Below are 20,611 nucleotides of genomic sequence, written 5' to 3'. Positions count from 1 at the left end.
AAACACATACAATTAAAGGAAATCAATGCAATATCAGAATTCCAGCTTTTGAAATAACGTACAACAACAAATTTTTTCAAAATCCTCCAATGACCGGGGTAGCTCTGGACATTGGGTCACTGAGCCAGCACCTTATATTAGAAGACTGAACTGTGGTTTATTGTTTTTAGGAAAGAGGCAGTGCATTATATTAGAATGTTAATTCATTTGCCAATAGAGTGAAATATTTAATCATGATCTGGATATTTCTCAGACTATATACAACTGTAAAAATGAAAACATAACCCCCTCCCCCTCCCTTTGGCTAAATCGGTGTGTCCTTGGTCTCAATTTTTTGGAAATTGTGTACTGTTTTAATGTATGTAACAACTCCTCCTTTTCCAATGTTCGCTCTGCATCAGTAAGCTGTAATAGAATAGTCTTTTATATGTAACTTATCTAACCCTGTAGTTATGTGGTGCTCAGACAGGCACAGAATGTCTATCTTTTCTGAGCACTCTAAATTTTCCAAATAGACAAAAAGCTTTTCTACTTTATTACTCAGACCTCTAATATTTTGATGAAATTAGCTAACCCTACTTTTCTATGCATGAGCAAGCATTTTTGGAGCTCTTCTATTATTTTAACTTCTCTCAAAACAGGGTGCCTGAATTCTGATTTTAGACCCAAAAAAGGTGGCCCTCTGACATAAGTAACCAGAGGGATTTTGCTATGTGTGATGGTGGCTCCCCATATATTATCTGCAAGATGCTCAGGCAACCCACCATTTGCTCTCCTACTCTGATGTAGGTCATGTCTAGCATATTTCCTATCTCCCAATCATAGCAATTGGCACTGCACTCATATGATATTTTGTTTCAGTCAGCTGCAGCCTGTTAAACTCAGTGTTCACACATGGCTCGCACAGCAGTGTTTACCAAGTGCTGGTCATGGCACTGCGGGACCTCCACAAAACTCACATTTATGTGTGCAGTTGTGACATTGACACATGTGTAAGACCTGCCAGTTCGGCAGAACCCTTAGTGGCACCCACCCACCCTTATTGAGATTTTTAAAACTGTACCTGCACAGACAGAACTCATGACAACATCCAACAACCCATTCAACACACTCCGATTCTGGATGGCCTACTATCAGGTGCAAGAGTACCAATGTAGCGGTGAAAGAGCAGCAGTATAGTCTGCCTGCAAGAACCTTGTACCCTCATCGGAGGTCCTGCCTGCAAAGATATATTTTTAAAATTCTCAATACAGGTGGACGATTGCATTGACGGTTACACTGAACTACGGGGATCTTATAGGAGTCCTTTGCCATTTTATTTATGCATGTGTTCAATGTCTCTTCCTGCCATGATCACACCAAAGGATTACACAAAACACGGGCACCAAAAAAGCATAAGCACCTTTGGCATGTTCAGATTTCATCAAATGAATGGTTCCTTGTGGTTCCAATCTGTACAAGAGAGCAATAATTGCAGTTGTGCTGTGCTCCAAATGGGTGTCCAAACCCCGCCCAAAGTCTTTAGAGGAGGACTGAAGTACCACAGGGTGTCAGCAGTATCAAATTTTGTGAAGAACGTGTTCCTGTTGCTCATCGCACAGTGAACTATCATTTTCGACTGTGAAATGTGTAGGAATCAATGCCCCAGGGAAAGGGATTGTTTCACTGATGCCCTGCCACCCCCTACGGCCTTTTTGTGCAGACTGTGAGTGGCATTGTGTCTGGAAGACATTCTGCCCCCAGCTGCCGCAATTGAGAGTCAGGTGTGCATGACGTGTGCTTGCTTATGTGAATGAATGGTGCATGTTTCTCCTTTTCTGATGAAGGCTGTGGCCAAAAGCTTATACATAAGTGTGGGTAAGAGGGGCTGTGACAATCATCCAATAGTGTGACATGTCCACAGTGGCATTAGGCAGAAGTGTGGTGAAATTTGTGTCAATGTGAGATTCTTGTCACAAGTGTTGACAACTTGCTATTAGAAGCATCATCGAGCCCAAGGGTTACATCGCATGGCACCCTGTTTTTGCACCATTACAGAGAAAGGTTGCACACACCTTTGAGCCAAATTTCAAATTTACGTGCCGCAATGTGTGGGAATTGCACGGTTTCAAAAAAGTGATCCTTTAATTCTATTGCACAGTGCAGTTTGTATGGTGTTTTATAACAATATTTCACAAAACGATTCGCACATCCCAAACATGTTTAATTAACCAAGTATTCAATATACTCAACGATATTAATGATCATATATATGGTTAAACACTTTGTTGATTCACGTAACGAAACAGTTCAATGAAAGAGAACAAGAGACAAGCTAAAGCTTTGCTACATACTAGCCTTTTTTTTCTTTCTCCTCTTCCAAGAGAAATTAGAACTCAGCACGAGAAACGAACGGCAAACTTATTTCTGTCACTGTTTACATAAAAATATTGTCAAATTACTTTTTTTATAATTTAGTTTTAAATTAAATAATTATTTCCAGTAATAGCATCAACTTACAACAAGTGAATGTGATTGCAATTCACAACAGATAAAGTAGTCAAGTCAATCAATCAATCAATCAATCCAATCGATTGCCACTTGCTAGCTTCACTCATGAATGATGTTGGCCAAATTTATCCAATTCGATGCGATCGTCCACACCTGACCTATGCAGACTTGCTCAGAATTGCACATTACGGCTGCTCTGTGGCAATGTTTGGCTGATTATAGGCCACTTGATATCTGGTTACCTAGCTTACAGGATGGCTGGACAGCCAGAATTCAGCCAAACAGCTATGTCTTTCATCTCTAATAACTATTACTTAAGGCTTGTTTACATTTTACACAACTGAATAAGTACCCAAGGACAATGGCATATACGTTCTGGAGCATGTTTAGGTTTATATTAAAAAAATATAAGACTAAAAAATAAAAGAAAAACAACAATTGTTTGTGTAACAGGCAGACCTGAAATCTTATAATTTTGTCTGCAAACATATCTACTGCAAAAGCTTCAAAACCAAATGATGAGTAACTAGTACACTCACTTGTATGAACTAAATCATTCTTTTTACTTTTCAATTTATTTTTATTTTTATAAGAAAATGATGGAAACACTCAGGGATATCAGTTATTTTATTTACAAACTCACAACTGACAGTATTTTGTGATGAGCTATGACATGTGATAGATACATAATCCTTTGGCCATGATATAAACATATATTATCATTGTTGAGATGTCTCCTGTACTTGAAAGATGAACTAATGAAAGTATTTAAGTCACAGCCAAATGCCTCAGTGTTTTTCCAAAGCTAGAGTCAGCAGCTCGTTCATACTTGTAACTAGTGTTCTTGGATCTTCCATCAGACCTGCTGAGACCATTGCATTGGAAAACAGCTGTAAGAAAATGATTAATTTAAAATGATATCTTTATGAACAACAAACAATTAATAAGTCATATGTGCACTTTTTGAATGCTGCCAAAACCTCAGTTTTATTATTACAAACCCACACGTTAACAAATTGGCAATATGTGACAAAAAATAAGTTCACCTATAATGTTTCAAAACAAAAACTGGAGTATGTGCAATTATACTCCATTCTATGTATCATAATTAAACAACAAACAACCCATCCACACAAACCTGTAAAGCCCTCCTCCTAGCACACTGAATGCCTCGCCAAGGGCTTTTACTCACAAGCAGAAACTGGCTTGGTTCAAATGGCTCTGAACACTATGCCTAGAACAAATTAAACCTAACTAACCTAAGGACATCACACACATTCATGCCCGAGGCAGGATTCGAACCTGCGACCGTAGCGGTTGCTCGGCTCCAGACTGTAGCGCCTAGAACCGCACAGCCACTCCGGCCAGCAAGCAGAAACTACCAAGCAATTTCTATAAACATATCCTCCGTGACATATCATAGAATTCTCTTAACCATTTCACTGCTTCAGACATGATTTTTGAATCCTGCGCTGAGGCGGCTTTTATTATGGCCATACTGCTCACCAAATGCTGGTGTTTGTGCTGAGAGATGGTGTTCTGGCCAATATGAAATACTAATCTTCTGACTTTTCAAACACTATTACATGAAAAAAAATTATTTTTGCACATCTTACAGTGAGATATTTTTGCTTGATAATGTACTGAATTTCTTTTCATTATCCACCATACTTACTGCACTGTATCAAATTAAATAAGACATTACGTGAAATTCTGAAGATTTTGCACAGGTAAAGATACATTACATAAACTTTGGGTAAAGCTGATTTTAGCTCATACACTGGAGTGAATGAAATATTAATAAGATATTGAAATTTTATTTAAAATTGAAAGTGGAAGGTATCTCATTTCATTCTTGATAATTGGACAGTCACATGAAGTGCCCACTCATGCCCTTGCACATTGCAAATTATGCTGACACAACAACTGTCATATCTTAAACAATTCAATACATCTAAACAAGGCTTTTTCTAATGATAGCATGCAATAAGGCACATATGTTGAGAGATATATACTCAAAACATTTTGATTCACGAAGATATGGAAGTAACTCATCCACAGCAGTGAGAAGTTGGCAGCTCAGGATACATTCAGACATCTATAGCCCTTTAGGGAAGTGCACACACACCCACAGCAGTGAAAGGATTAATATGCTAACCACATCCCCTGACACTAGGAGCAAGCTTCTGAAAATCCTCCTTACATTTCACTGCCTACTCAGATAACTCAATCTATTCTTATACCACTGCTGGTTCCAACACTTTATTACATGAGTCATTTCATGACCAAGAGCCATGTGGAAGATTAGTCCACCGAGCATTTCATATTCCAAATCAGACACTGATAAATCCCATCCCAACTGTGAGAGGGACACCTAAAGCGTTTCCATTGCAACTACTGCACAACATTTTAGGAGTGAATGGCTGTGGGAGAGCACTGAGGTGAGATTGGGAGTAAGTATCTACTCAACAACTGCCAACTTGTGTGAATAGCCACTGCCCAACTGTGACCACATGTAAGTTGCATCAAGCACTGACAGAGCAAGCCGCTGAACACAACATATTCTTTTAGTTTATTGTCCAGCATGTGAAGCATGATGATGCGGGTTCGGGTGTCGTGCTGATCTGAAATAAAATGACTACACCAGTTTCACATTTACTTTTGTTTTAAATACCATGACCTGTGTCAGTCCTCAAGGCCATTATCCAGTGGTTATATGTAGGACATCCTGAGAGAATACAGAATGACGTGACAGAAATGTGCAAGAGAGGCGAGCAATGATAAGAATATAAGTACAGTGCTATAAAAACGAAATAAAGTACAGAATTATATGCTATTTAAAAGATTAAGACAGACACAGACACATCTACATCTACATCCATACTCCGCAAGCAACCTGACGGTGTGTGGCGGAGGGTACTTTGAGTACCTTTATCAGTTCTCCCTTCTATTCCAGTCTCGTATTGTATGTGGAAAGAAAGATTGTCGGTATGCCTCTGTGTGGGCTCTAATCTCTCTGATTTTATCCTCATGGTCTCTTCGCAAGATATACGTAGGAGGGAGCAATATACTGCTTGACTCCTCGGTGAAGGTATGTTCTCAAAACTTCAACAAAAGGCCATACCGAGCTACTGAGCGTCTCTCTTGCAGAGTCTTCAACTGGAGTCTAACTATCATCTCCGTAATGCTTTCGCGATTGCTAAATGATCCTGTAACGAAGCGCACTGCTCTCCGTTGGATCTTCTCTATCTCTTCCATCAACCCTATCTGGTACGGATCCCACACCACTGAGCAGTATTCAAGCAGTGGGCGAACAAGTGTACTGTAACCTACTTCCTTCATTTTCGGATTGAATTTCCTTAGATTCTTCCAATGAATCCCAGTCTGGCATCTGCTTTACCGACGATTAATTTTATATGGTCTTTCCATTTTAAATCACTCCTTATGCCCACTCCCAGATAATTTATGGAATTAACTGCTTCCAGTTGCTCACCCGCTATATTGTAGCTAAATGATAAATAATTTTTCTTTCTATGTATTCACAGCACATTAAACTTACCTACATTGAGATTCAATTGCCATTCCCTGCACCACGCATCAATTTGTTGCAGATTCTCCTGCATTTCAGTGCAATTCTCCATTGTTACAACCTCTCGATATACTAAAACATCATCTGCAAAAAGCCTCAGTGAATTCCTGATGTTATCCACAAGGTCATTTATATATATAGCGAATAGCACGGTCCCACGACATTCCCCTGAGGCACACCTGAAATCATTCTTACTTCGAAAAACTCCTCTCCATTGAGAATGACAAGCTGCGTTCTGTTATCTAGGAACTCTTCAATCCAATCACATAATTGGTCTGATAGTCCATATGCTCTAGTCCATATGCTCTTACTTTGTTCATTAAACGACTGTGGGGAACTGTATCAAACGCCTTACGGAAGTCAAGAAACACGGCATCTACCGGGGAACCCATGTCTATGGCCCTCCGAGTCTCATGGACAAATAGCGTGAGCTGGGTTTCACATGATCGTCTTTTTCGAAACCCATGCTGATTCCTACAGAGTAGATTTCTAGTCTCCAGAAAAGTGATTATACCCGAACATAATACGTGTACCAAAATTCTACAACTGATCGACGTTAGAGATATAGGTCTATAGTTCTGCACATCTGTTCGACATCCCTTCTTGAAAACGGGGATGACCTGCGCTCTTTTCCAATACTTTGGAACACTACGCTCTTCTAGAGACCTACGGTACACCACTACAAGAAGGGAGGTGAGTTCCTTTGCGTACTCTGTGTAAAATCGAACTGGTATCCAATCAAGTCTAGCGGCCTTTCCTCTTACGAGCGATTTTAATTGTTTCTCTATCCCTCTGTCATCTATTTCGATATCTACCATTTTGTCATCTGTGCGACAATCTAGAGAAGGAACTACAGCGCAGTCTTCCTCTGTGAAACAGCTTTGGAAAAAGACATTTAGTATTTCGGCCACATAGGGGAAAGATGGGTGAATGGCCACTGTCCACCTGTGGCCACATCCTTATATCACTAATTTACTTAGAAATACTGAATTATGTCGCATTAAAAGAACAAGAATTACTCTTCTCTTGCATTTAAGAACTGTTTCTTGTAAGTCCTATAACATCTAATATTCCATTATAGGCAATGTAAAAATCAGTGATAAAAACAAAATGCAGAAAATGCAATTGATATTATCCCAACCTAGTTTCTGTATGATAATAAATAGTAATTAAAAGTTACACTTTGACTATCATTAAATGCTTTTAGTGTAGTCTCTCATCAGTCTTGGTAGTCTCATTTTATTAACCAAAGTAGACATATAACTTACGTACTTGTTTAGTAACCAGTTCAGCCAGCTTTGGGTTTGAATCTCTAAGAAAAGCAAGCTTCTTAATGATGGGATGCCGAGGATTAATTTCTAACTGTGGCTGCAGCAGAGTGTAGCGAGCATCCTCAGGTAGTTGGTGTGATTGCGTCCGAATGAAGTGGCGTGCAGCTGCCATCTCTTCAACTGTGACTACACAAGGGTGTGAGTCCAAACGCTGTGTCACACGGACATTATGCACTTTTCCTGCTAACACACTCTTCACCCATGGTAGCAATGCTTCAACTGATGTCCGAGACAGGCTATCAGATCCTGAAAGCAATACGATGTATAATGGCATAATATTTTATTAACTAATGATTAGAGACAAAAGAACTTTAATGCAGTATAATAAACATGCATCACATTAATTAGACCATCTTTACGAAAGACACATATGCTGAACAAATTAATTTGGGAATCTGTTGAGAAATCCATATATATCCTATCTACAGTGATAGCAGCTTGTGAGATGATGGCCTGAAGTTAAACCACTTAATGCTGGTACAGAAAAGAGAGAAGAGTTTTCCACTCACGAAGAAACATCAACTACATGTTGCTTTGATAAGTGGGGCATCACTGTTTGGTGCTTGTGTTCACTCAAGTAAAGGTGGTTCAACTGTATTTGTGTGAAAATATGACATGACGTGTCATCTGTATGATGGGTGATACGGAATGACAACTGAATGTCCCAGAGTGTAAATTAATGATAGTGGACTCATTTCATATGAATAAGGGCATTAAAAAAGTTTCAAACTTGATAACATCATGTCACACACAAGGGCCACATATTCACATAGAAACTAAAGCCTAAAATTATAGGCAGGTGGTGTTCACCAATAAACATTTTGAAAGTTCTGGCAGGTCATGACTGCTCTATCAACAACAGTTTCAAAATAAAAAACAACTTTTTGAAGTTTGGTGTGGTCATTTACAACATAAGTCTTTCTGTAAGTTGTGCTACATAATTTTAGAAGGTCTGGTTTCGGATTGAAATGCCTGTTGCATGTCTTACCCACCGTAACAAATGGGCTCTCACACTCAACTGGAATCTTTTCAAAATGGCTGAGAAATTTGAGACAGACTCATAATTGCTTTTTCTCACTATTCAACAAATACAGCATGTGTCCACAAAGCTTCCTCACAGTTAATTCTTCATGTGAAATGAACTCTTTCTTGTGATATATTCACTGTGTTTTCTTCTTCATATACCTTTAATAATGGGATACCCAATACCATTTACACCACTGTGTCAATGTTTCTATTTGTGGTTGCAGTTTTAGGATGGACTTTATGTGAATCATTTTCAAGATAAGTACGGCTAAATTTGACCTCAGCTTATCCACTCTCTAGCTGTTGAAAATGGATCAGCCTTGTAAAACTTTTAATGCTTAAGTACTTCTGCAGACAAGCTTGTAGGTAGAGCAACCACAGCTATGAATTGTCATCTTGGGTATTAATAAACGCTCAGCTGCATTTAGTCCTTTATTATTGGATCACTACTGGTCTTGTGGTACTAAAAGCCACATCTTCAGGTACTAGGTACAAAGTTCTGAGCATTTCACGCTCTGATGTTTTGGTTATAAATTCGTCTGAAGATGTGACTTTTACTGCCACGAAACCATTAGTGATCCAATAATGAAGGACTAAATACAGCTGAAGCAGTTTATTAATACTTAAGTTGCTAAAATACTTGCTTACTAGAATATTTCAACTCTCAAGTGCACACTGCGGCAGCCTGTCATAAGGTATTTAGCTACCATAAGGTTTGTGGACTGTCTTCCAGAGTGATAACCAAATTACAGGGTCTATCCTTTGACTGTCAGTTCCAGTGTACTAATCATCAAAGTAAACAGATCTACAGAGCTTCCTCATCAGAGACAGATTCTTGTACATTCCACAGATTAAGGACTCCATAATGATCTTAAACTCAAGAATCCCACATTTGGGATTTGTCTCCTATTCATCAGGACTTTGGAACAATCCTCAGTAATACTGCACGACACTTCACAAGTTTTTGTGGCTGCTTGACTTGCTGGACCCAACCCCAGCCATATTCTGATTCACCTTTGGCTAGCGAGCCCTAAACCAATGCGTGTCGCCTGAAATGGTTACCCTCATGCAGCAACTACAAACGTTGCTCAGAAAGTAAAGCACCACATTTTTTCTTCTTCAACAATTCTTTATTGAACATAATGAGAGTTACATGGTGGTTTACCTACACACTCTATTTATCCGTATAATCTCCGTCCCGTTCTATGGTGTTCCTCCAGTGCAAAACAAGGTACTAATTCTTGTCCTGTGGCAGAGAGAGTGCTTCACTGTGCGTATCACCTCCTCCTCAATGACAGATGCCGCACCCACTGCCGAGTCATAATGCATCTGTCCTCACAAATGACATCAGCAGCTTGCTGCAACATGTCAAGTGTGCCAGCTGTGGATGGTCTCCCTGACCACTGCATATCGTGGAGCTCCACCGAACTGTCTTCTGATGCCATCACCCTCCATGCCCAGCGACTAACTGTACTTCTGTCAACAGCAGATGCTCCATAGACTTTGCACTGGTGCTTGTGAATATCCCCCACAGTTTCTCTCTCTGCAGTGAAAAATTAAATGACGGCAAATTGCTTGTAATGTTCATCACCTACAGATGCCATTTTGAAACTGTCCTGCAGCTACACTATCTGTCGGAAGTGACGGAAACTTGGTGCGCTCACTCAGGAGACTTCAAATAACACATACGTAATGCTTCACATACGTAGCACTGTTTTTGGCTTAGAAAAAAGATGCAGTGCATTACTTTCTGGGCAACCCTCATATTTTACCACTACCCATGCCAGCAGTGTTATGATTAGATTAGACTGGTTTCATTCCACAGACCCAAAAATGGGATGATTATCATGGGTGTAGAACAAGTCAGAAAGTATGATACAAAAAGCATATAACATTTGAATATAATACTCGCTTACCCTAATCATTTGTCAGAACACGGTCAAAATAGGTGGATACATTACATTAAACTGGAAATGCTAATATTTACAGAATTAATACATTGTCACAGCAAAACATAGTTATGCACTTTTAATAAATTTATCATACACAGAATACCTAATCTGGACTGTTGTGAACAAGTGCAGTCAAAAACTTAAATCTAACAGACATTTTTACTTAAGCTGGTCTAACAGTCCCTGTTAAGATATTCATCTATAGAGTAGGAGTTGCCTGTCAAAACAAACCTCAGTTTAAACAGTGCTTTATCTGAAACCAAGTTTTTAATGGTTGCTGGCAATTTACTGAAAGTGTGTTCCTGAATACTGGACCCCTTTTTGAAGCAAGGTAGGTAGATTGTTTTTAATCCCAGTATTAACAATTATGAACAATATTATGAAAAGGGCAGATTGCTACTCACCATATACTCATATACTGGAGATGCTGAGTTACAGACAGACAGACGGTCAAAAAAGTAAGCTTTTGGTCAAAAAGGCCTTCATCCAAATTAGGCAACACACACATACATGCGCTTGTGCATGACAGTTTTATGAAATGGATAGATTGCTACTCACCATATAGTGGAGATGATGAGTTGCAGATAAGTACAACAAAAATACTGTCAAAGAAATAAGCTTTTGGCCAGAAAGGCCTGCATCAGAATTACACACACACACACACACACACACACACACACACACACACACGCACACGCGCGCGCGCGCGTGTGTGTGTGTGTGTGTGTGTGTGTGTGTGTGTGTGTGTGTGTGTGTGTGTGTAATTCTGATGCAGGCCTTTCTGGCCAAAAGCTTATTTCTTTGACAGTATTTTTGTTGTACTTATCTGCAACTCATCATCTCCACTATATGGTGAGTAGCAATCTATCCATTTCATAAAACTGTCATTATTTCTTCCTGGATTTTCCACTTTTATATTGTTAGTTGTATGAAGATTTGTGTGTGTAAATCAAACAACATTGTATAATAGAAATCAAGCAAATGAGGGAGTGCAGCTGTTAAAGCACTGGCCTCCTATTCAGGATGATGGGGTTCACTCTGTCTGCCCAATCCAATTTGGGTTTTCCATTGTTTTCCTAGATCACCTCAGGCAAATGCTGGGATGGTCCCTTCATCAAGGTGATGGCTGACCATCTGTCCTATCCTAGTAGAGCATAATTACAATATGGGATGATCCTTGGATGAAATAAATAAAACTCTGAGAGGCAGGATTAAGATCTTCATGTAGTTAAAAAAACTATTTCTGTGCTTTCACTATATTTAATCCTCCTGTACAAGTAGGAAATTAAATTAGTTATCATTTACCCTTAAGTAAATGCTTCACTGTCTCACCAAAGTGAATTGCCTCACTGATCCAGTTTACTTCATTCAGTTACATATATTTGTAACAGTTTCCACATCCTATCAGCTCTAGTGCTGAGGCTAATGTGAGTGGTAAACATCTTCCTTTTCCATACATTAAAAAATTGCTTTGCCACTTTTGTCCATTATAAAACATATCAAACAACCATCAGAACACAATGTCTGCTTGTTTTAAGTGATAACGTAGCTCTTAGAGCATATACTTCTCTATCTGATATCAATTACTATTGTGTCTTCATTAGAAAAGTCAAATTCAACATTAATTTCACATCTGTCACTTTCTGTGAGTGTTTGTTACATTCTGAACAACAAAATTACAATTTCCACTACATATTTGACCAACATGACCAAAGCACTTTCAGTGTTAATTCATTTATAATTCCTTTTAACAGCCATTATCAGTTTATTGTCAAATGAAGAATTTGATCTGGTTTCTATCTCAAAAAGCCACTTTTATTCCACATTTTACCCAACATACTATAATAAATGTTCAAAAATGTCCAGTGATCTCCATAACACCTTTACGCATTTTTCTGAATAGTTGCTAGAAAGTGGATGGGGTCCACACAAACTATTAATGACTAGTCCCACAAACTACTGAATTACTGTCTTGGTTGTGATTTCTGTTTGGGCATGTTACTGCATGACTCCAGCATTATATAAAGTACCTAGGAATTTCCTTTTAGGCATATTTGTCCATGGAGACTATCTTTTCTAAGATACATGATTACAAAGATAACTGTAATAGTGAGTTATACAATCTAAACTGAAATTCTTGGCTTTTCAAGAAGTACTGCTTCTGCTTACGTAAATCAGACTCTGTCACTATTGTGCAACAAAAGAATACAAAATTTAAATAACTTTCTTCATGGTCTATTACATACTTCTAGAATGTTATTTAGAGGTTTACAAGTCATGATCAGGACATAAATTGGAGTCATAAGAAGATAAGTTGAGATTACATCTCAACTGGAGCATCATCTATGTTGGTTCCTTCTCTGAAGTGACTAAATCTACAATATTTGTAATTGTTTCAGTCAAACGATTTCAGCTTATCTTCACTAAAAAATGAATTTAGCACTTAGAGCAGAAAGTTTTGATGACAAGCTGCACCATACTTGGATGACAAGTTAGCATAATACATGTTTGTGTAGCTGAAAATGAACCTACTCAATGACAGAGAGAGAGAGAGAGAGAGAGAGAGAGAGAGAGAGAGAGAGAGAGAGAGAGAGAATTTTAACCATCTTATAACGCCATAGAATATAAAAAAGATACATGAAACCTTTTACTGTTCAGTTCAGAACATAAATTATGAAGCATGCAGATACGCGCGCTCACCCACACCCACCCACACACACACACACACACAAAGACTCTAACTCCATGCTCTCAATTACCATGGTTTTTCATGTTTATCATCTCTACAGTTGGGAACAAGAAAGACAATTAATTCACTTGAATCACAGAATTTTACATACCAAGATTTGAAAGATCATCTGGCTCCTTATCTTGACGCATCTCTTTTTCGACAGATGTTAAGTTGTGGCGGTCAAACTGTCTGAGTTGCATTAGAACCAGCTCATCATATGGTTCATAGCAAAATAGTACTTCTACATCCTTTTGTTTCAGTGCTTCAAAATATGGAGAGGTTTCTGCCAAAGCACGACTGAAGTTTGGAGAACAAAACAAAATGAGAACAAAGAAAGAAAATACATAAGTGTGAAGTTAACACACCTTGTATATAATTCACAATGCAACAAACAATATAATCATCTGTTTTTCACTAATTCCACAAAAAATAATATGTACGAAAATGACTACTCACTTAAAACTAAAACTAAATACTGAAATGTACTACACTGAAAAAGAAAATTTTGTAAGTGAAATAATTAATAATTAGGTGGAAACACCTCAAAATGAGGACTAAATAAATGTGAAAGACACAAAGCATGTTAAGTCATGAAATATGTGTGTTTTCAGGGAAGAGTATAGGAAGTTTTGAGTTTAACACAGGAGGGAGACCAGATGACACACCCTCACCAGCACTATTTAATTTAGCTTTAGAAAAGATAATTTGAGAATGGAGATAACAATGCCAGAAAGAAGGTGCAATAGGCATAAGCCTCAGTTACATGGAGGAATTGCAATTCAGACTGCTTCACCTTTGCTGATGGCTAGTGGTCTGAAAAAGACTTTCAGGAAGAGACACTGCTGCAAAATCTACATGACGTAGCCCAGAAAACAGGCCTGAGAATATCATTAAAAAACCACAATTAATGAAAGTGACAACAGAATTGCAAACAGGGCATGGAATAATCAATGTAGTCAAATTCAAATATGTGGGGAGCAAGAAAAATGGAACTAGTTTACAACCTCATGCAACATATTTACAACAAAATATCTATAATCATCAAAACTAAATAGGGCCTAGGAGATGGCAAAAATAGAGAGGAAAATATTACAAAAGGTATTGGGCCCTAAAAAGAAAAGTGAAATTCAGAAGAAAAGGGGAAAAAACAGGGACTGTACACACAGATCAAAGAATTGTCAGATGTAATAGGGAAAAGTTGGTTGAAGTTGGCTGGACATAACCAGGTTGTCGAGAAGGCCACCACAGCACAGATAAAAGAAGTTACAGAAGACTTAAAGGAACTAGGCAGAACCACAGAAGACATGATGCTCAGGGACAAAGCTTCGTATGCAACATCTTGACATTGGAATATGATTTGCAACATGATTACATCTTACTGGTAAAAAGGATAAGTTTTCACTGCTGCTGGCAGTATCCACATCCCTGGATAAACAATTGCATCATTAGTTTTAATGTTATGTTGCATTTACATCAAAGTTCTCTCAACCACACCTCCTAAAGATTCCATTTTGTGAGCGGAGACAAAACGTTGGTGGCAAGGATCCTTGCTACCCTCCCTATTTTCCTTTTCCTGTTGCTTCATAGCCTGGGTTGTGAGTAACTGAATCTCCTTTCCCTTCTTCCCTTTCTTTCCCCTCTCTCCTCCCTGATGAAGGAACATTTGTTCCGAAAGCTAGGAATGTAAATTTTCGGTTCTGTTTTATGTGTATCTATCGGCTGTACTGAGCTGAGGTAAGTACTGGCCAGCCTCTCTATCTCTTTGTTAGTATTTGTTTCACATCTTTATATGAGATTTTCCATTAATCATTTATATATATATATATATATATATATATATATATATATATATATATATATATATATATATATGAATATAATAGAGGGAAACATTCCACGTGGGAAAATATATTTAAAAAGAAAGATGATGAGACTTACCCAACAAAAGCGCTGGCAGGTCGATAGACACACAAATAAACACAAACATACACACAAAACTCTAGCTTTCGCAACCAATGGTTGCCTCGTCAGGAAAGAGGGAAGGAGAAGGAAAGACAAAAGGATTGGGTTTTAAGGGAGAGGGTAAGGAGTCATTCCAATCCCGGGAGCGGAAAGACTTACCTTAGGGGGAAAAAAGGACAGGTTTACACTCGCACACACACACATATCCATCCACACATACACAGACACAAGCAGACATATATACATATATATATATATGAAAGATGTGTTTGAACACTGTCACTACCATCAAAACCTTAATGGCCTGCTCTTGGGAAAACAGTGCACCTGTGACACTTTTGCCACACAAAAAAGTATTCTTTTTTTATCTCCTCTAAACAGGCAAAAATTTTGTATACATTGTTTTTATTACCCTGTATGCATATGAAAGCTTGCATTTTTTTTCTAAATTACTCACATTTACTTAAACAATTACATGTATGAAGTATCAATATAACTAAAAGGACAGTTGATACTCACCGTATAGCGGAGATACTGAGTCACAGAGAGGCACAACAAACGACTGTCGAAACGTCGAAACAGCCAACAAGGCCTTTGTCAAAAATAGGTAACACACACACACACACACACACACACACACACACACACAAGCACAGTCTCTGTGGTCACGCGCACGGGTGTGTGTGTGTGTGTGTGTGTGTGTGTGTGTGTGTGTGTGTGTGTGTGTGTGTGTTTGACAAAGGCCTTGTTGGGCAAAACCTAACATTCTGAAGTCTTTTTGTTGTGTCTTTCTGTGATTCAGCACCTCCATTATATGGTGAGTTATATTGTCACATTCCATCATCAATCTTCCATTCTTTCATAAATGAAGTATATTAGAAAATAAACAAGACTGATTATTTTGTATCTATTAATTTTATTATTTCTTCATATGAAGGTTGTCTACTTCAAAGTAGTTGCCTTTAGCAGTTACACAGTGATGGCTGTGTTTCCATTCTTCACACCTGTTCAGGAAAGTTTCTGCAGGAATACCTTTCAGTTTTTTGGTTATGCTCTTCTGGGTATTATTCAAAGTATCCAAATAACAGCCTTTCAATTGGTTTTTGAGCTTCGGGAATAAAAAGAAGGTATAGTGACTGAGATCCCATGAATAAGCGGTTCAGAAACAACATGATTGCTATTTCTTGGCAAAAATTCTTTGATGGAGATTGCAATGTACCTGGACATACTGTTGTGGTGCAGCATTTACCAAGTAAAGGGTGTGATTCAACCTAGCTGCCATGCAAAGCTGGAGGCTACAGTGCCCCCATGCAAAGGGGGAGGCTACAGTACTGTTTGTTCATGCAGGGTTGCCAGCATAGTTGTTGTTCTAATACTCTCATTCTCAATTAATAAATATCCAAAAGTAACCAATGCATTATTTAAGACCTGCTTTTAAATCATTTGTATCATTTCATGCTGTCAGTTACCTGGGTGCAGCAAGATAGAATATGTCCCTCTGAGCAGGCTTAAGGCGACTGCAGTACTCGGGCAATGTCACCTTCTCACCAGCTGGCTTTGAAGATGATTCAAATCTCAGCAGTTTCGCAATCTCCTCCTGTAATGAAAATCACAGTATTTCTAAAACAGGTTTCAAAGCTGAATGCGAAGCTATGTGACAAATGAAAATTCGGACTGTGTTAGAAACGATAATTGCTGATACAAAAATAAGATTTAATCAACCAAATGCTATGATGGAAATGACTGGGCAGACCTGAGAGGAATCTAAATTAAAAGAAGAACTGAAATAGTAGTTGTTCAGTAAACTCTGCAGCAATATGTTGCACAAAGAAAACGAGAATAGGTTTTCTTCTTCATACCATTTGTACAAGTAGCATAAAGAAGGAATACGACACAACACCAATAATTGTATCAGGTTCTCTAGATAACCAAACTTTATGAGCATGTGTGCTCTATAAGATATGAAACTTGCTGTAACATGTATGAAGAGCAAACATGCTCCTATTTATGGAACCAGATATAATTATTGGTGCCTTGTCTTATACACAAACGACTGGTACTTGGTGTCATTCATGGACCAAGTTGGTAGATGACATAACTGGAACATCAAAACTGGTTGCCTGGTAAAACAATATCAAAATAAGAGCTGCTGGTACAGTATTATTACATTTTACTATTACTTAAGGATTCTTTCTAATGTTGGAGGAAATCTAATATTTGAAAATTCAAGTGTTTAATTAAATGGAGCTAGAAGGCATGAGATCTTCAAAGATGAGTGTTACTACAAGAAACAATAGCTGTATTTTGATAATCAATCACCATTTCCTTTAAACTCTAAACGACTGATTCCAGAAAACAGAGGCATGTTGTCTTTTCCAGCTATACTGTATTTCTGTTCTAGATGCAACTGCTTAAATAAGGATGTGTCTTTTCTTTCATCACTTGTGCTTCAATATATTATAATGAAATACGAAATGTTTTATCAACTTACCAAACAGCAATTAAGATAAGCACACTAAAAAGAAAACACAAAAATTCCAATTTCCAATCCATGGTTCCTTCATCTGGCCAAAGGGATAACAATGACGGACAAAGTAAAACTAGTAAGGGTTGATTAAGTAAATATTGGTGAAGGACAGTGTAGGGTATCATTAGATCAAAGGAGACAGAGCATTGGAGGAGCAGGAAGAAGAAGGAGAGGAGGAGGAGGTGAAAAGGATAATCAACAATGAAATGCTATGAGATCAGACCTGAAAGTTAAAAGTGATCATAATTCACAAGGCAGAGGTACGGAAAGGACAGTGATCAATGTAGCTTGAGGTGAAGTTAGTAACATGAACCAAACACGCGTTTGAAAAGCTATAACGTATTGCCACTGGAAGGTAATATTCAAATTACAAATGTGGTGGAAGTTGGCATGTGGGTCACATTTCTCATCATAGCTTTTGTCATGTCTGATAAGTGTGTCAAGCATTGCTAGTACAGCCAGCCTCTCAATCTACATTCAGCCCCAATGAAGACAAAGGAAGCATAACTGTGGTTGGATGCCAGCCAGTATATGATGCCACTGTCTCACCTTTCAGGTTTTAACAGTGATGATGTGAGATAATTAGTACTAGGAGTGTGCATAAAAATGCTGTAATAGTGACAGTCACAAAGGTATTCACAATACAGCAAAAAAATGATTTAAAAAGAAGCCCTAGATCTTTATACAATGTAGTAGAGGTTCTGAGAGATTTCAAAGGAAACGTAGAAGAAAGCTTATACAACAATTCTTCAGTGGGAAGGTTGGACATAACATCAGGAATGATATGTTGGTAGAATTTTCCATGTAGAAGAACACTTTTGTCCTTAAAACTTTCTTCCAGATTTCTTTAAATATTTATATTGACCATTAACATGTTGTGAACGAACTACTAAAACAGAGCAATGAGTATGAAGACCAGTTTGTTTGGGATTAATAGATTTCAAGCACGTTTTTCACTCAGTTTACACAAAATCCATATTAGCAGCCTTTTAAAAATTAGGCACTGATTCCGTGTATGTTAAAATGCTGATTAACATATGCAAAACTTTCATTAAACTTCACTGCGATTGTCAGAAATTTGAAATTTTAAGAAAAGGAAGAGTACGTCAAGGAACTTACACATCATGAAAACTGTTCTTAGCAGCCCTTGAGAAAGTCTTGAATCCGGAAACTATTAAAAAGAAGAAGGAATGTGTTTTAAGCAACCATTTCTGAAATATTTCTATTCTTGCCAATCAAAGTGTACTGTGTCCCTCTTGTGCATAGACTCAAACATGAATGGAAAATCTTAATAGAGCAAATCTGAAAATAATCTTAAAACTTAATTACTATAAAACTAAAAGTATATCCAACAGAAGGAAAAGAAAATAGTAAAAATTAACAATGAAGTCGGAGAAACAGCTGATGAGCTTATGGGAACAGGATACGAATAGTGGTATACGGAATAAACTGTACCAACTAATATCTGTACATACATATACTTCGACAATTATCATACACGTGCACACAGTACTAAGTATAAGAACAGACTGAATTAACATGGCAGCTCAGATGAGCGACCTGAGTCCCAAAGATTAATGTTATCTATGGTCGATACGGCCTATCGACACCACACAGCCCCCCGCCCCCCCACAGTACGGAGTACATGTGAGTCTTGAGCGAAGACCATGTGGACATCAACACTGTTGGTGGTCATACGAGATGGTAGACAGATGACCGGGACCTCCACCTCGACCAGGACAGGGTACGGAGGTGGAGTGACAGGAGGCAGGTCCACCTTGAAGTCGTTAGCCACCGAGGATGGACGATGCGGCGGCCAGCCTGAGAGCAGGCGGGTTGAACGGTGGATGGTGGGGTGTAGGTGAGGCAAGCCCGGATGCTAATCGAGCCATCCAGTGAGATGAAGGCGCGAACTGTCGTCGGGTCACACTCACGAGGAAGGGTGAGGCGATGCACAACACTGACGTTTAACTTGTCTGTGGGTGGTGGGGCCACTGTGTCTGTGAGTAGAATGAGAACTCAGCCATCAAGAGTGGCAACTGAAATGTCATCCACGTGGTGTGGGGGTACGTTGCAAAGCAGGGTGACTATGGGACAGGGTGTTTCTGTAGTCGATGAGGTAGCAGCAAAACCCACACATGGGGGTGGAGGGTGACATGTCTGAGAAACCCACAAAAGGCGACAAAGAGGCGTCGGGTGAAAAAGACCGTGTGGTGGCCCGAGGAGAAACAATGTCGGAGGTAGACTGGCGGGAGAGTTATTAGGAGAATCACACTAAGCCAGCAGAGGGATATTGGGGTTCACGAATGCTGGTTTGAGTCAGTGTAACGAAACAGTCTGCAGACTGTCTTTGACAATGATTTCAAAAGTTGAATCGCCCCACTAGAGGACTTTAAAGGGGCCAAGATAAGGTGGTTGCAGAGGTTGTCAGACTGAATCCTCTCTCAGCATTACATGGGAGCAAGTGTTGAGACCAGTTGGCACATAAGTGTCCGGTGGGGAGTGGATGATAGGTGGGTGCAGGCGTGGGTGAGGTGGGAGTAACAGGTGTAAGGTACCGGTAGGAGAGTCGCACCACACCTCGTCCACAATGCTGGGGAATTTAGCTTTAGTAAACACAAGGGAGTTTGAGGGTCCATGAGGAGAGCTTGAGATTCCTCGTCAGAGGCTTGCAGGGCGGCCAGGTTGGATAAGTCAATGATGCATGAAACAGAAAAAAATCTGCGATGATGTTGTCCGTGCCTTTGATGTTGCGAATGTCAGTTGTGAATTGGGAGACTAGATCAAAGTGACAGAAACGCCGAGGGGTGGGTCCTCGGGGGAAGGGGGTGGGGGGTTGCACAAAGCATCTGCTGCAAGTGGTTTGTGATCCGTGAGGATGAAGAACAAGCAACCCTCCGCGGCGGGACGGAAGTGTTTGATGGCCTTGTAGACCGCAAGGAGTTCTCTATCGAAAGCGGAGTATTTCTTCTAAGCTGCTGATAGTTTTTTAGAGATGAAATG

At 39.0% G+C, this 20,611-nt stretch overlaps 1 protein-coding gene across 1 annotated transcript in view; it reads right to left on the bottom strand.

The window, feature by feature from the left end:
- Positions 1 to 3,099: 3,099 nt before the first annotated feature.
- The window catches only part of LOC126094443 (heat shock protein 75 kDa, mitochondrial), a 308,018-nt gene continuing 290,506 nt past the window's right edge, over positions 3,100 to 20,611 (bottom strand). The window contains exons 13-16 of the mRNA XM_049908816.1: positions 16,551 to 16,678; positions 13,229 to 13,416; positions 7,352 to 7,656; positions 3,100 to 3,380 (exon numbers count right to left, since the gene is read on the bottom strand). Of these exons, the coding sequence (XP_049764773.1) occupies positions 3,279 to 3,380; positions 7,352 to 7,656; positions 13,229 to 13,416; positions 16,551 to 16,678 (723 nt within the window). The 3' untranslated portion in view covers positions 3,100 to 3,278. The remainder of the gene's footprint in view (positions 3,381 to 7,351; positions 7,657 to 13,228; positions 13,417 to 16,550; positions 16,679 to 20,611) is intronic.

This window comes from Schistocerca cancellata, chromosome 8 (assembly GCF_023864275.1).
Source record: "Schistocerca cancellata isolate TAMUIC-IGC-003103 chromosome 8, iqSchCanc2.1, whole genome shotgun sequence".
Lineage (NCBI taxonomy): Eukaryota > Metazoa > Arthropoda > Insecta > Orthoptera > Acrididae > Schistocerca > Schistocerca cancellata.
The sequence above is the reverse complement of the archived record's forward strand: the minus strand, read 5'-3'. Positions and strand labels throughout refer to the sequence as shown.